Source organism: Leuciscus leuciscus (assembly GCF_965113295.1).
Source record: "Leuciscus leuciscus genome assembly, chromosome: 20".
Classification (NCBI taxonomy): domain Eukaryota; kingdom Metazoa; phylum Chordata; class Actinopteri; order Cypriniformes; family Leuciscidae; genus Leuciscus; species Leuciscus leuciscus.
In genome coordinates, this window is record NC_138744.1 from 20,343,612 (window position 1) to 20,361,210 (window position 17,599).

General features: G+C 37.5%; 2 protein-coding genes across 3 annotated transcripts; both read right to left on the bottom strand.

Moving 5' to 3' along the window:
* Positions 1-826: 826 nt before the first annotated feature.
* Positions 827-8,257, bottom strand: fabp4b (fatty acid binding protein 4b). 2 transcript variants are annotated; one of them, XM_082149489.1, is made up of 5 exons: positions 8,157-8,257; positions 7,862-7,962; positions 1,459-1,634; positions 1,222-1,323; positions 827-1,016 (listed from the first exon to the last, which is right to left on the bottom strand). In XM_082149489.1, the coding sequence occupies exons 1-5, from the start codon at positions 8,192-8,194 to the stop codon at positions 963-965; spliced, it is 471 nt and encodes a 156-aa protein (XP_082005615.1). In that variant the 5' UTR covers positions 8,195-8,257; the 3' UTR covers positions 827-962. The 2 variants fall into 2 exon arrangements, with proteins under 2 accessions (XP_082005615.1, XP_082005616.1); XM_082149490.1 differs by lacking the exons at positions 7,862-7,962; positions 8,157-8,257 and adding an exon at positions 1,811-4,990.
* Positions 8,258-8,426: 169 nt separating this feature from the next.
* stmn2a (stathmin 2a) lies at positions 8,427-15,434 on the bottom strand. The gene is made up of 5 exons (XM_082149614.1): positions 15,245-15,434; positions 13,057-13,152; positions 11,552-11,727; positions 11,151-11,342; positions 8,427-9,985 (listed from the first exon to the last, which is right to left on the bottom strand). The coding sequence occupies exons 1-5, from the start codon at positions 15,261-15,263 to the stop codon at positions 9,926-9,928; spliced, it is 543 nt and encodes a 180-aa protein (XP_082005740.1). The 5' UTR covers positions 15,264-15,434; the 3' UTR covers positions 8,427-9,925.
* Positions 15,435-17,599: the final 2,165 nt, after the last annotated feature.

Sequence of the window (17,599 nt, forward strand, 5' to 3'; positions counted from 1 at the left end):
AAAGTAGTGCTAATCCTGGGGGTATTGAGGTTATTAGACTCAGGAAACTATTGTGAACTGGACTGCTGAGGATTAACACATCACATGTTCACTGGGCACTATAGGAGGTGCTGATGAATAGTGCTCGGATGATATCTTTTTACGTATGTGATTGGATGTTAAGCATCTTGCCATAGCAGTCATTTGCGGTTTGAATTTTACGCCACAGATGAATGGAAATATGAATCATTTTGCATGGAAAACAGTATTGGGCATGATGCAGGCTCATAATGTGGCAGCTGTTTCATGGCAATTGATATCATTTTTATTCTAGAGCTGCAATGTTGCATTGGCTGCCTTTGAAATCTTTAAGGGGAGTCTGAAGAGAAAAGTGTGCAATAGCATTGAACTAGCAGAACTTGATCTGACCTTGTAAACTTGCACTGTAAAAAATTATATGATCAATGAGTTATTACAAGATGTGTTTTACATTGCTTTAACTCGTCAAAAAGTTAAGCCATTTTCAAGATTCAACTCATTTTTCCAAGTCAGTTTAATGTAATTTAAGTTGAAATGACTTAAACATTCAACTTGATTGTAGGCTTTAAGGCAGCAACTTTTTTTACATGTTGATTACCATTTTATCTGTGTCCAAATTCAAATGAAAGTGTCTACATTAGGATTATTTCATTCTAATTGTTTTAAGTTATGCTGTGTGTGTACTTAACTAATTTCATGTCATTATTTTCCAATTCTTTACCTATTTGCTCATATATTTTGTTATTATATAGGAAACATTTTTTTTATATCCAATCAATAATGAGTAAAGAGACATTTGATATTTTTTATTACTTTATTATGTTTATAAAGCAAAAAAAAGGTTTTTATTGCAACAAAGCAATTTATATATCATATCAAATTAAGAGTCAGTCATTAAAATCTAACAAAGTTTTTAATCTGTATTGAAACACAGTTTGATCCGGTCATGCATCTTTCTCATATGTCCTGATAGCGACCACATCATCCATGGTGCATTTCTGTACAGATATGGAAAAAAGGAGAGAGATTAACAATGGATGTAACACTTAAAAGCCTAATCAATAAAAAATATTATAATATAATTGTGTGTGTATATAAATATATATATATATATATATATATATATAATTAATATTTTATTTTATAATATAATTTTTATAAATATTTTCATAGGTAAAGAAAGCATTTGACTTGTACACATACCGCTATCATTTTGGTGTCCAGAACCTCTCTTTCAATTATTGTGGTCTTCCCCTCCCAGGTCTGCGTTTGGAAAAGTTTACCATCTGCAAGGCTCATAACAGTCTGAATGAGAGAATGAAGAAATGAATGACAATGAAAGGACACATAATGCTTAATATATATATATATATATATTATATATATATTATATATATTTCTAACACACATTTATTTATTTGTTTGTTTCAATGCCCTTGCCTTCACTTTTCTGTCATCTGCTGTCGTCTCATCAAATTCTTCATCTAATTTGAATTTAATTTCCAGGGTCTTGAAAGTAGTGACAGCTTTCATAGAGATGAACCCCTGGTCATCCAAAGCAATCGTCAGACTGGGCTTTGCTAGGTTAGCCATTTGCCGAGAGGCAAAACCAGCACCTGCAACCAGCAAAACAAATAATTACATTATGGTATTACAACAGGTGCATGACTGTAGGCCTACAACTGGACAAAAAGTTGCATTCTGACATAAGTGCATGAAAACAAAACATAGTAGGCTACAAACATAGTTATTATTGTGTATTTACAATAATATTAGTTGATTTCTGTCTTACCTACAGCCTTCATGTATTCATCAAAATTGTCACTTGAAGTCATTTTCCATTTACCAACGAATTGCTCAACCATTGTTACAGGATAATTACAAGACAAGACGTTTTACTCTTTAATATATGTATAGGCTATAAAGTGTTGCAAAAGTGCAGACCAGAGGGAGATTTAAAGAGTGCAGGGATAAGAGTCACCACCCGCAGACCAATCAGTGGCATTGCTGTGATATTTGAGAATTTGATTGGATAACAGATTTTAAAAGGGGAGGGCTTGATAGATCTGTATTTAAATACAAGGTCAAAAGTCAAGCCATATAAAAAAAGAAAGAAATTGTTTACTTCTGTAGAATAAATAAAGTGGGCATGTTGATCATGCTAATAATAATAATAATAAAACATTTAACTTGACAACTTCTTTAAACAAGAAGAATTACCATATGGAATGACCTGATGCAGTTTAGATATCACAGACTGCACATCAAGAGCAAAACTGAAGCTTTGTTCTTGATGAGCTTAACAGTTCAAAATTGGCACAAGTCCATAAATAGGTTAATAAATCTCGCTGGTCAAGTTTAGTGCAGAAAGGAAACGGTGACATCTACTGGTGATGATTAATAATAAAGCAATTCTGCAACAAAGAATAGGCGGCAGGATTATAGTCCTGATATAGAGTATTATAGTCACACAGATGGGCCATCAATAGGGTTTCTGTTTTTATTCTCTCAGGGTCAGTGCTGGAGGTTACACTGACATGTCAAACAGAGATAGTGTTCACAGTTTGGTATTCAATCTAAAATCACTGCAAGAAGTCTCAGCCCTGCCATCATAAGCAACATTTCAAATCCACAGCAATCCTCAGTCATAACTTACAATCATAATTCGTCTGAGAGAAAAAACTACTCTCAAATTTTATAAGCAAATTAATTCAGCAATTTCAAGCTTTATATTTTCAAAAGAATTTTACCTTAAAAAGTCGGATGATAAAGGTATTTACTTTTTTCCTGTGTTTTTGTCAGTACTAATACTAATTCAATACTAATTGACGACTCGACGCCTGTGAAGAGACGACTCGACGCCGGCGATATGTTATGCCCTAAATTAATACATGATTAACTAACTGTATTTTTCTATGTACATTTCTGAAATGCACTTTCTGTAAAGCTGCTTTGAAACAATATGTATTAATATGTGAATAGCGCTATACAAATAAATTTGAATTGAATTTGAATTGAATTGAATTAGTATTTGTCCTCTCAACATCCAAACCATGTACATGTCACGAACTGTCAGTTTAGTTTTCATTTTTATGGACTTTTAGTTTGCTCATCATTGGCTGTGTCCGAAAGCTAATAAATGCTGCCTTCGGAGAACGCATTCCAAGGTAGGAAGGCATCAAGGCACGTCCGAATGCAATGTTAGTTTCACTTCCTGTCTCCTGAGATACCTTCATCTGATCGATTTTTGAAGGCCACATAGATGGATCCTTCGCTGCCTTTGATATCCTACAATCCTGTACTTTCCATTCTGTGACAGTTGAGCTAGAAAAATAAAGATGGCATCTGAAATTTGCGGCTGGTCGTCAGTTTGTGTGTAAATGTACATTTTTGATCAACGTTTTCCCCTGATGTCATTTCTAGCGAGAAATTACTATTGTAACGTTAGTCATTAAATATTCACTTAGTTTCCACCAAAGTTCGCTATATTTTTTGGTAGATCATTAAACTGCTACGTTGCCCCTGAAGTCTGTCCGAAATCAGTTTCGTGAGGTACCTTCGTGCGCAAACACTGCCTGCAGATTCATTGCTTGATAGGGCAGTGAGGCAACAAGTCAGCTGCCTAAGTTTTTGGACGCAACCATTATTTCCTGTTGTCTTTGTTCACATTTCCCGCCACTTGTTTGTTACCATGGATATTCATTTAATCATCACAGCTGTTTGGATATGAGTTCGTTATCTTTGTATACTTAAGTTCCTGTGTTTCCTCAGTTCATTGTCGGTTATTGTTTGTGTGTAGACACGCTGTTATGTTGTGGATTATCTGAATTTATATCTTTATTAAATACATTTGTATTGGAACCTTTTGATAGTGGTGGTGAGATGAAGCCTCATGAAGCATTGAAGCTTTTCAGCCAAGTGGTTCACAAAAGGGTTAATTTCCCGAGGCTTCATTTGCTCACAGTACCACCTGGTGGTCAAAGAGTGTAAAACAATAGACATTACATTACAGATGACCTGATGTGATCTGTAATACACTGTATTTTGCGCCAGTTAAGGCTTAGAAATTACGGTGAAGAAAAAATCTATTTCCAAATAGACTAATCTATTTATATGAATATAATGTGTATTTTCTGGTGGTATATAATGATTGTATAACATAACTATGGAGAAATCAGATTTCGTCAAGCTCAATTTGAGGCTGCGCAGTACGCTCAGCCATCAGGAAGAGAGTGCTTCTAATTGACTTCACTGATCTCCGTCGAAGTCTATGGGGTCGCTGTGTCCATTTCTTTTACTGTCTATGGCCTCGATACGTGCTTCACTGAAAGCTTCCGGGATTTCTCGACACATGCTCCGAAGCCTCGGCACAAAACGTAACATCACTACCTTTTGACTCATCTTCATCTTTGTACCTTTATAATTGAAACAGAATAACCGACCACAAAAGGGATTATGCAGCTGAATTTGCTACGCTGGCCATGAGTGGCCAAAATTTATTGGACTGCACCCTTCAATTCTGCCACCTTTCCATTCGTTCACCATTTGATGACGAAATAATCAAACCTCTGTATTGGATCAGGGCGAACTACGAACATCAAGTAGATCTCCCAGACATGCAAGGACTCAGATGGAGGAATGCGATTCTGCTATGTCTAGAGAGGTTATACCCCCGGCCCATCTCATCACCGGACCCAGAGCCCAGTCCACTACCACCCTGCGACACGGAGCAACAGCCAGAGCTCCCAGCAGATTGAGTGCCAGCGCCTGGTACGATGGAGCTGCCAACGGCAATGGAAGTGGATATGCCCACCATCGCACCGGAGCCTGAGCCCCTTACGTCTGACCTGGAGTGCGAGACGACCACCGAGCCCGTGACAGAGTAAATACTAGTGGAGTCTGAGAGAATGGAGGAGTTCCCCGTCCACAACCTCATCGCAGTGAGTGCGTGCTGGACTGGGAGACTGATATGCTGATCCCACCTTCCCTCCCTTTTCTACCACCACCTCTAGTTCCAGCCCTGTCTTTGTCACCTCCTGTCTACCCCATTGTTCATCCCTTACCTCCTCACTGCATCAGGGATTCACCTGAGACATCCCATGAGCCATCCTCGACCGGGCTGGGGGATTCCCTGGCTCTGCCTCCGGCCACTGTCCCTGCTACTCCACCTCGGGCCGTTGCCCTAATTCCTCTGCCTCTATTGCTCCCTCCCTTGGCTCCTCTGTCGACCATCAGGCCCACAACTTCACCGGGCTCACTTGACCTGCCAGCTCCACCTGGGTCAGACCTCGCCAGCCTATCGCCATGGACTCTACCCCTGCGGCTCAGTCTGGCTCGACCATCAGGCCCACAACTTCACCGGGCTCACTTGACCTGCCAGCTCCACCTGGGTCAGACCTCGCCAGCCTATCGCCATGGACTCTACCCCTGCGGCTCAGTCTGGCTCCAGCGTGGAGTGGAGGCCCTCCCTCAGACTTCGCGACAGTCCTCAGTCACACCGTTTCCGACGCAGACCTCTGGATCTTCATCTCAACCTCGGGGGGTCGTTGTGGCAGATCCATCACGGTCGCCGATGCCATCAGTGTCGTGCAGATCCGTCTATCCTCCGTCTGCACCCAGGGCTCCTTCTCCATCAGCGACGTCCTCATGGTGGTGTTAAACTCCGTACCACCATGGTTCCTCTCTCCGGCAACGTCGCCATGGGGAGCTGGGAATCACCCTTTTATCACATCACTCTGGCTTCTACCACCTTCTGCTCCGTCCTGGTCACACCCATCATCACATCCCTGGTTTCTGCCACCTCCGGTTCCTACCTGGCCTCTCCTGCCAACCAGACCTCCAAATACCAACCATTCGCCTGCTCCTCATCCGCCTCCTAAACTGCCTCGTCTCCCTTACCACAGCACGAGGCCACGCCTTCTCGTAATGTCACAAACTGTCAGTTTAGTTTTCACTTTTCATGGACTTTTAGTTTGCTTGTCATTATTTCCTGTTGTCTTTGTTCATGTTTCCCGCCACATGTTTGTTACCATAGATATTCATTAATCATGACAGCTGTTTGTACTTGAGTTCGTTATCTTTGTATACTTAAGTTCCTGTGTTTCCTCAGTTCATTGTCGGTTATTGTTTGTGTGTAGACATGCTGTTATGTAGTAGATTATCTGAGTTTATATCTTTATTAAATACATTTGCATTGGAACCTTTGACTCATCTTCATCTTTGGACCTTTATAATTGTGACAGTGCAACACCCCCCAACTCTAATGCAAATGTTCAGTTTAATTAAAACAAAAATAAAATCGAAAATCAATTTACAAATATTCCATTTAAATCATATGCCAATATTTTTCATTAAAAATAAAAGTCATTAGAATGTATTTAACATGTTTATCGATTCTCTCACCATTTGAAAAACATATGGTGTCATGATTGCATCCTATACTCATTTCACATCAATGAATCTATTATTAAAAATCATGAAGACTTTCATATTCATTTTTGTGCCTTTCACTGTAAACCCAAACATGTTGGCAGTGCAGGTGCATCGGCATCAAGCTCACCTCCAATTATTAATTTATAAAACACAGACATTAATTCCCCTTAATTAGTCATGCATACGTTGCTGTTCAATCTCTGACCTATACCAGATAACTGCTATTAATTAATTACAACCAAATGTGTTTAGTATTATAAATAGTAATTTACGAAAAAAAGTTGCATGTGTAGTAAATAATATTTACTAGTGCTTGTGTTTGTGTGTCAAGTTAATCTACTCCCTTCACAAACAGTGCAGCACATGAAAATAGCACTTTAGGGGACTTTAGGGGATCACAATTATGTGGTTGAAACCGCAAATACAGAATGAAGCAAACCATAATGGAATACACAATATAGCACAAAGGTCTTTTGAGTGTAAATATCTGCACTCAACAAAACAATAATTAGTTTTAGGAATCTGTAGAGAGCAGAACGAGGGGGAAAATAAGAAAATGTAGGGCAATAACAGGCTTCTTGCAGAGGGATGATTATGTTATTGCTTGTTCTGCTGCACTAGCATCAATTACTGCCTTCCGCATATTTTCCCACAGGCTGAACCTGCTCTCACTGCTACTGAGCAGCTGGTAAAGTGGAATCCGTGTGGAAAGAATGAGACAAACTTTCTTGTCAAAAGGGTTTTCTTTTTTGCCCTCTAAAATGATATTTATTAGGGTATTATTAACAAGCCTAAGACTGTTGCACAGTACTGTATATATATATATATATATATATATATATATATGTTGGACCCCCTTTTGCCTTTAGAACTGCCTTAATTATTCGTGGCATAGATTCAACAAGGTGCTGGAAACATTCCTCTGAGATTTTGGTTCACATTGACATGATATCATTATATTATGATGCGAATCTCCCATTCCACCACATCCCAAAGGTGCTCTATTGGATTGAGATCTGTGACAGTGGAGGCCATTTGAGTTTAAGAGCTTCCTATTGGTTTAAGAGCGCATTTTAAAACTTTAGTCATAACTTACTGAGCCTTGCATGGTCAAGCACCCTACATCCAGGATTTATTACATGCACACACGCCTCGGTCTCTGAGGTCTTCAGGCCAAGACCTTTTAACTATTCCCAGAACACATCTTAAGACAAGAGGTTTTTTAAACCTGAAGACACAAGCTTGGACAATGTCTTGGACAAGCTTTTTAATTAAAAATATGGTTTGGCATTTATTACATTTCTATGGTATTTGTACTGCTGTTATTTGATTTGTTTTGATATTATTATTTTTTACTGTAAAGCACTTTGTGACCCTTCCTTGTCTGTGAAAGGTATTTAAATATACTTACTAATGAACTCACTGTCATGTTCAAGAAACCAGTTTGAGATGATTTGAGCTTTTTGACATGGTGCGTTTTCCTTCTGGAAGTAGCCGTCAGAAGACTGTCCACTGTGGTCATAAAAGGATGGACATGGTTAGCAACAAAACTCAGGTTGCGTTTAAACGATGCTCATTGGTAATAAGGGGCCCAAAGTGTGCCAAGAAAATATCCTCCACACCATTACACCACCACCGGCAGCCTGAACCGTTGATACAAGGCAGGATGGATCCATGCTTTCACATTGTTTACGCCAAATTCTTACCTTACCATCTGAATGTCGCAGCAGAAATAGAGACTCATCAGACCATGGCAACGTTTTTCCAATCTTCTGTTGCCCAATTTGAACTTCAGCAGATCGTCTTGACGATGTCTGCATGCCCACATGCATAGAGTTGCTGCCATGCAATTGGATGATTAGATATTTACATTTTCGCTTAGCCCATGTTACAATAGCTTTACTGTCATCTGCTGGTGAAGCGCTATAATGACATTACGAAAAGCTATATAAAAAAGCAAACAACAGTCTACCATGTTCACAGAACCCCAAACCTTTATTTTCACCAAAGTTTGCACACACAGAAATGAGAGGGGGAAAGACAAGTTTGGCAGCCGGAGACACTTCAAGCATATTTATAGAAGAGACAGTGATCTAAAAAAAGAAAGAAAATGAATCGAAATAAAATCATAATCATTCAGTGCATATTCTGCATCTGCCCATCACTTCACCTCTGGAGAGAAAGGACACAAATGCTCGGTCAACCTAACATGGACACACACACACACTTACAGTACACACACTCACTCCAATCTCAACAAAATAAACCAAATAGAAAATAGTCACACGTCAAAGGCTGTAGTTGGGAGTATATGGGGATACATTCAGCTGGTAAAGATGTTACCTATTTTATCAAGCCAAACACATGTCAGAACATTCGGGGAGATACAACTCCTTTAATTACACCGCTGTACTAATGAAGATGTCCTGCTAAAGACAGATGACAAACATCAGCCTTGAGAGCCGAAGGCCTGAATCAATGTGTGGGTGTGGAGCAGGCCACCAAATAGAGCAACAGGATAGGAACTGGCTGGTTATTCTTTCCTTTTCTTTTAATATAATGCAGGCGATATCAAGCTGTCTAGTCCAAAGGGTCCAGAAAGGGTGCAGTGTTTCCAATCGTCAGCCAACAAAAGAGTACGTTTGCAGATGTCGACATGCAGATGTTCATAACATTTCAAGAAAGGGATATTTCATTTCACAGAGGTTAAGCAAAGGAACTAAAATACAGAATTTCAAATGAGACACTGTGAACATGTTTTTATTCGTTTCAGTACTCATATCTCAAGCTATTTGGTCAGGAAAAAGTAGCTATGTCTTGATCATGCTGTATATAAACTTAAGTGCAATATATATTTATGAGTCTTGGGGTATGTTTGCTTTTTAAAATGTAAATCTAACTTGACCTGGGGCCTGAGCACTGAAGCTTTTTGCATTCTTCACAATTACACCAAACTTCACATCATTTAACACTGCAAACGTAAGCGAGCAGCTTTCTCACAACACCAAAAACCTTTCACATGATCAAACCAGACGTGCCTGAATCGAAAAAACAAAACATAAAAACTGAGAAACTGACTTACAATAATAATAAAAGAATTAACAATGTATCTTGTAGATTTGATACATTTGATTTGTTATCATTCAATCTGATAGATAGATAGATAGATAGATAGATAGATAGATAGATAGATAGATAGATAGATAGATAGATAGATAGATAGATAGATAGATAGATAGATAGATAGATAGATAGATAGATAGATTAAAAAAAGATGTATTTACAAAATAATACTTGTGTCTTCCCATTACTCTATGAAATCAAGCAAGACCGTTCAAACAGTATACGAGTGTGATACTAGTTGTTTTGACTGGTTTTGACCAGTGGTTGTGTGTGAGTGTGCGTAAGCAGGATAGGATGACAGGATAGGATGACAGGTTGGCTGATGAAGAGTATGAGGAGGAGGAGGAGAACTTCATGCTATTAGCTCTTCCCTCAGCTCCTTGTTCCTGCGGACAATTGCAGCATGTCGCTCCTGATAGGACCAAAACAGACACATGGTATCACATACTATCATACTGATCATTAATTTAAGTATACATTAGAATAATTAAAGGTACACTAACTTTTTTGTTGTTCAAAATTAACAAAATTTAAATTAGTCAATACATCAATACAAAAATGTTTTTGTCTTACGCTGAATCACAATGGTAAGCCTATTATAAGTGTTTATATTTTAGACTGTGATGGTTTTCGTCGGAAATTGCGTACATATGTCACTCGCCGTGTGAATCGAGAAAAATTGCTCTGGCTTCTTTGACGCGTGTGTGGTGTGGGAAAGGCATAGGTTAGTTGTCACAGCGAGTGAGAAAGGTTGACATGAAGCAACTAAACCTCGGAGTTCATTGTAAAGCATTATCTATTGTGAAGGGTCATTTCATTAGGGTCGTTGTAACGCTGTGCTGGAATTTATTTTTCAAGGAAGTACCGTGTCTATTAATGGGTAAAGCTACAGCAATGTCTTAAGCCAGCTTGAGATCCCTTCCATCTAAACTGATTATATGTCTTAGAGGAACACGCCACCGTTTTTTTAAATAGGGTTATTCACCATCTCCCCTACATTTAGATAGGTAGGCAAACGCATTTTTGTCTCAGTGCATGCATTGTCTTAGTCTGGCAGCACTGCCGCTAGCTTAGCTTAGCATAATAAATGGAATCCTTTGTTGCCGGATAGCATGTCGTGAGTAAAAGTGATAAAAAAAAAATGTTAAAAGCTACTTGGGCGCAGAGATATCAGATATCTTGGGCGCAGAGATAGCGGATTTCAGCGGATTTTTGCAGTGCTTTGCCTGTGCTTCCCCCTCAATATAGTCCCAAGTCAATATCTGCTTAGGAAATTGCCTAGTCTTAATCTGCATTACTATTTGTACTCGTTGTGAATACGCAGGCCACTATAAGCCTATAGTGAATGTTTTATTAGCAGTAGGATAATCTCTCTCTCAGTCACACAGAGCTGAAGCACAACCAAAACAATGTCCTTCCACAAAATGAAGAATTCAGTGTACCTCTAACTAACAAACTAATTTATTATTATTTATTATTAGATATAATGCAATAGTATAAAAAATAAGCAATTAACTTACTATATATATAATATTTTAAATAATTTTATATATATAGTGTGTAACGATTTTGCTCACCTTCTCATGCAAGCGATCCATCATGGCTGCCAGGTAAGCCTCCCGGTTTTCCTTGATCTGCTCCATCTTCAGGATGAGCTTTTCCTCTGCCATCTTGCTGAAGTTGCTGTTCTCCTCCATAGCTTTGAGCAGCACATCTCTCTCATGCTCACGTTTCTCAGCCAGAGCTTTGAGCACCTGAGCTTCCTGGGACTGTTGATGAAAGTCATTATATACATGAGCATTCAAGCATTAAGGCATGGAAGGGCATGCATTTCCTGAATCCTGAGGGTTAAATGGATTTCAAAGTGGTAGAATAATATTTATTGATGCATTGATTCATGTACACTTGTCTGTGTTAATAAAATTCTAAGCTTTATTGCTACAGCTAAGCAAGCTTCTATACATTCAGTTCCACTCACCCTCCTGCGGTCCTCAGCAGCCTCCAATTTCTTCTGGATGTCTTCCAGTGACACATCCCGCTTCTTTGGAGGGGAGGTGATGCTGTGGGCCACATCTGACACAGGTGAGGGCGGTTTCAGGATCACCTCGAAGGCCTGGCCTGATGCCCTTTTGTTTATGGGCTTTACTTCCATATCTACAAGACAATGACCAATGTTAAATGACCTCACTTAATAAAGCAGGCATAGATTCAATGAATGCATGTCAGTTCATTATGGAAGCCCATTTCCTCCACATAAGAAAAAAAAAAGATAACATAACTGAGATACTAAGTCATAATCATGAGATAAAGTCAAAATTGAGACATACTAAGTCATAATTATGCCAAAAAGTAGAAATGATAACATAATAATGAGATACTATGAGATAAAATAGATACTAAGTCATAGTTATGAGATAAAAAGTTGAGTTGACATTAGTCGATTATGAGAATATTAGTAGAAATTATTACTCTAATTACTAATTAAGTTACAAAGTCATAATTATGACAAAATGTTTAATTTTGTCTTTTTATCTCTGAATTTAGATGCTTTGTCATAATTTCAACTTAGATTGTAATAAGACTTTTTATATCAATTAGAAATTTTTTCAGCTTTTTATGTCATAATTTTGATTTACTAAAGGATGATTTTTTTCTTATGTGGTGCAAATGGGCTTTCAATTAATTTATTTTTCATAAATTTCAGAGCATAATTAATCAAGATTCTGATCAAGAAATTATCAGCATTTTAAATATGAAGAGTTCAGATGCAAAAGCCTCTAAATGCCATCTGACATTTTCTTATAGAATGATCATTTTTATCAAGCTCGTATATTTAAACTCAATAGTTTAACTTAAATGGCAATTAAGATTACCTATTAATTGTCATTTAAGTGAAATTACTGAACTTAAATACACAAGCTTGATAAAAAATGATCATTGTATGAGAAAATTTCAGATGGCATTTAGAGGCTTTTGCATCTGAACTCTTCATATGTTCTTATATTTATCTATTTATATTTATTATATAAACATCTTATATTTCCTTATATTTATTATGTCAAATGTATTTTTCTATATTTTTTTTTTATAAAATATCATTACCACTTCACAACAAGGCCCTAGCTAATGTTAACTAACAACATTGACAACAAATTTTACAATACATTTGCTACAGTAGTTATTAATCTTTGGTAATACACATTTGGTAATAAAAATACAACTGTTCATTGTTAGATCATGTTAGCAACTTGATTTTAATGCTAGCAACAGAGACAACTTTTGATTTTAATGTTTTCGTAAATGCTGAAATTAACATAATAAAAATTAATAAAAAAAATTCATTGTAAGTTGTTAACTAATGTAGATGAATAATGCTAACAAATGGAACCTTATTGTAAAGTGTTACCAAAATAGCATACAGCATGCATTTCATATATAATATTATATTGCTTCAAATGAAAATTAATTTGTTCTCTCGCTTACCTTCAAACTCACAGACGAGGTTGTTGCGCGTCTGTGGGCTGAAGCAGGAGCAAATGAGCGAGAGCATGGACAGCTCCTTCATCTTCTCTTTGTATGCTGGAACAACACAAAATTGGCCCCTTGTTAGTCATACACACATCCACTATAGGCTACTCAAGCACAAATGTGCTGAAGTTTACAGGCCCGAGCATATCACCCGGTCTCTAGAGGATTCAATTGGGGGCTATAACATACCCTGTACTTCATCTCTGAGTGTCTGTCTCTATGATGCTTCAACTGAGTGACTGATTGACACTGCTACTTTAGCTACATTAGCTCTTTTCAAAAGCTTATTATTATCATCATTACAGCCATGAACAATGAAAAAAGTAGATTCGTCTGGAATTCAGTGAACATACTAGAACATACATAAAAAATATGGGACATTTCGAAACACTATCACTATATATACACACTGAAAAAAGTGTAGGATTTAAATTTTTACTTTGCTAGTAGATTTCACAAATACAAAGAAATGGCAAGCAACATTGCATTAAATGTGAAATTTCGAAAAAGCATTTTCTTGTAAAACATACTTCAATAATCTGTTTCATTTACAATTTAGAAAAATCATTTTGTACAGCTTAGTGGATAAATGCAATACTGAAATACAACAAAGCATAAAAATGGAGTCTACTGAGAGACTTTTCTACATTCGAACAAATGGAGCTGGCAGACTCATGAAAAATGCAGCAGGCACACTAATGACACTTCCCATTTCCTGCCCTCTGTAGCGTTTTACAGATTACAAGCACATTAGCTTGAAAATTACAGTCACACATCAGTCAGACTAGGAGACAAGTATAAGAAAATAAAGTAAATATGATAGTCATCAAGTCGTTCTAATCTAGGATGAGCTACATATCCCATACTTTCAATGTCCAAATCACACGCAGGAGCAATTTCCTCCCAGGGTCACATACTGGTGTCCAAAATAGTGTCAATACTTATTTGTCCGGTGCTGCAAAGGCCACCATGCAGCATCCCACTGCTGCAGGGCTGGCCGGTCTCCCAATCTACGTCTCCTCGGCCTCCTGCAACTCTTAACAATATCAACAAGCAGGCCCACGGCTCAGGAGCCTTACACTGATCAATGCATCCTGACAGAACAGCCCACGATATATTCGGAAAGTCGACTTTACTGCTTCAGTAATTCTACAAGATACCCAGAGCCCGAAAAAAAATGCACAGTGAAATCCGCCCATGCCATCTGGTCATGAATTGCATGGACCAGACTCCACAACAAAATAGAGGCTGATTTTACAAGGGAAATAAACACAATAGACCATTTAGATTTGTATTTATTTATCTATTTTATATACTAAAATGAGCAGAGCAATATCAATGTTGTTATAGCCTATAACAATGCATGTGATGAATGAGCCAGGCCTGTGTGTTATATCTCTAGACGAGCCTTATTAGTCTGCTTTCAGTTTATAAATGCATAAAGTGGCTATTTTAAAACATAAAATGGAGTGTGAATGAGAATCTGTCACCTTATCTTTGATGCCAGTTAATGACAGCACTCAGACTTCATGACTATGAAACAAGGACGATGACATCCATAACAAAAAAGCTGCTCTAATTTTCATGATTACTCCATATTAAGCAAGTATCGCTGGTTAAATATGTCTTATTAAGGTAAATGCTCCGTGAGGAGGAATGTGTGTGTGTTTTTATGGCTATATTGTCTGGGCAGCGTTTCTTGGGTGCGGTCTTTCTGCATTATGATGCGAGGCAGCAGGAGCAGGTGCGCCATCGCCAATCATCTTCCTTACATGCCACTATATTCCGAAATGTACGAAGTACGCCATTTATTCTAATTCATAATGCAAGTTACATTCACTTCACTGAATATTCTAAACTATATTAATGGGGGAAATGCCAAACGTACCTTTATAGGATGTCTCCGATCATGTAAACGTAGACTCTAGTCGCAGTTGCTTATAGCTGTACAATGTGTTTTATGCACGAATAGGCTATTATATGAAAAATATTTTAATATAGCATTTTTTTAATATAGTCTATATAGATCGTACATGGTATAACGCGCAGTGGATCTTTTCATAGACATATTCAGTCTCCATTGACGCGTTTCCAAATGCAACAATGGAATAAGATGACAAGTGAAGAAATGCGCAGCACGTACCGATAGCTGTTTTGGCCATGGTGTCCTTTCTTGAATCCGTGTTATTTTCCACAATGGTCGTGGTTTGTGCCAGTGGCGTTGAGAGCGGATGATGCTTAAGGCACTGAGTCAGCAGAGCACAATGAGGAGCGCGGAGAGATGTGAGGAATGGGAGCGGCTGACTTATGATCCAGTCCGCGCGCAAAAGCAGATTGGCCACAGGCAGCACTTCACTTCACTGACGTGTGTGGGAGGAAAAAAAACTGGCCTGCATCTCATCGAGCGCTAGATGCTGTAACCATCGCGGTCCGCTATATTTTAGCCATGTTCTTGGATCAAATACACCATGAAATCAATCGACTATATTTTTTATGGAATATTGTAGTAGCCTATTCTAAATAATTTATCCGTTCACATAATTTTTTGTTTTGATATGCCACCGTAATCTTTAATCAAAATAACTTCCCCTCCGTCTTGCAACGAAATCTCTTCTCCGATGACGTGTTTACTGCCGCGGGGGCGGGACAACCTGTCACTCATATGACATCACAGCAATAGCAAACAACAATGATCCATTCAATTTCATTAATCCATTACAAGGACAAAATCAAATATTATATTAGCTGTAATATTAAAAAACCCTGTTACAAATGTTTATAATTCTAATTTCTGTAATTTCGTAACAATTAATAAACATCAACATTAAATAAACTAAATCATAAAAAAGGAAAAAATTGGAAACAGAGTTTTTATTTTATTAAACTGCCACTTTGGGACCAAATGTTGGTTTAAGAAAGATATATAACACATCACTCTAATACTGAAGTATTAGATTTTTTTATTTTGTTGATTTTTCTGTGTGTGGTGTCAGGCTCTGGAATAACCTGAGAGCCCAACTCAAGCAGTGCCCATTCATTTATCAATTCAAATCAAAGTATAAACAAGTCATACTGTCTAAGTACTGGACGGAAGAATGTTAATGAAAGGGAATTAGCTGCAGAGCAATCCATTTATGTTGTATTTTAAATTATTTTTTGACTGGCATACTAAAAAAGATAATATAAGATAATAAAAAAAATTTAATTAAACTATTTATAATTGTAAACAATTGTGGCCATTGAATGTATTGAATTCATAACAATAAGGAACAAAAGATCAAATTAAAAGATTGGTGACTAGTTGTCACTGGTAATGATGGGTCTTTGTACTTATTGAAGAGTCTTCTTTCCTTGTCTTGGAATCAGCAGAATGATTGTGAGTTAATATTGTTGATTGTATAGTTACTGGAATTGGACAACATAGATATGTGTCAATTGTCTTCTTGATTGTAATAAATGTATCTACTGCTCAAATGTATAAAATGGGGTAGGCGTCAATAAGCTTAAGCTTCTGCCTACTCCTTTTGAGCATCATATCCACATTGTTATTTATTTACTTATCATTTGCGCATGTATCCTTCTTTAGTTTTGCCTACTGTGCTGAAACTTGTTACTACGTAGAACTTTGTGGAACTCAGATGCTCAAATAAATAAAGAAATGAAAAAAAATGAAATGAAAATGTTAAAATCCTTATGCTCACATATAAGGCACTGCATGGTCTGGCCCCTCAGATCTGTCTGCGCTTATAACTTTATATATTCCTAAGCGTCATTTGCTCATATGTTCATAGACTCTGGAACCCTTCTCATAGAGATACATAGCTTTTTTTTTTCTTTTCTTTTATATTTTGTTGTGTTTTTTTGTTACGCTTTGTTTCTCTATCAGTGATTTTTTTTTCCTTGTATTTTTTATTGTGTAAAGTGCCTTGAGAAGGTGCTATATAAAATAAAGCCTATATAATTATATATAGAATAGAATAGAATAGAATAGAATAGAATAGAATAGAATAGAATACCACTTTATTGTCCAGCCAAGGCTGGAAAATTTTCTTTGGTCTCACCAGACCTATAAAAACATCATTGTACAAACATAAACATAATATAAACATACCAACATCCTATCACATCGGTGCCGTACATCTCTCCGCCCATCACATCACATCACATCACTGCAGTTTGCCCCATACACATCGTGTACAGTATACTTTCTCTCCAGAAAAATACCATTTAGTGTGGTTTATTCATTAAATGTATTGCACTAGGTATAAAAGATCGCTTATAGACATTCTTGTTTGCCAGAGGCACTCTGTATCATCGTCCTGAAGGGAGCAGCTCAAACTCAATATGGAGGGGGTGTTTTTTGTCATCAATGATGCTCAGGGCCTTTCTATATAGAGCTGTACCATAAAGGACATCCAGTGACTTTTGTTGCCGACCTATTACCTTTCCTGCTGTTTTGACTATCCTGCCCAACTTATTTTTATTTATAAGTGTTAAG

What these genes read in the sequence shown, in the direction of transcription:
- fabp4b (XM_082149489.1), bottom strand. Translation starts at nt 8,194, where the DNA reads ATGAGTCTCTATTTCTGCTGCGACATTCAGATGGTAAG. An exon ending in ACATGACAGTGAGTTCATTA is followed by an intron (nt 1,635 to 7,861) that starts GTAAGTATATTT and finishes TGCTGGTTGCAG; the next exon opens with GTGCTGGTTTTGCCTCTCGG. An exon ending in CAGATGACAGAAAAGTGAAG is followed by an intron (nt 1,324 to 1,458) that starts GCAAGGGCATTG and finishes TCTCTCATTCAG; the next exon opens with ACTGTTATGAGCCTTGCAGA.
- stmn2a (XM_082149614.1), bottom strand. An exon ending in CCTCGTCTGTGAGTTTGAAG is followed by an intron (nt 11,728 to 13,056) that starts GTAAGCGAGAGA and finishes ATTGTCTTGTAG; the next exon opens with ATATGGAAGTAAAGCCCATA. An exon ending in TGGATCGCTTGCATGAGAAG is followed by an intron (nt 9,986 to 11,150) that starts GTGAGCAAAATC and finishes TGGTCCTATCAG; the next exon opens with GAGCGACATGCTGCAATTGT.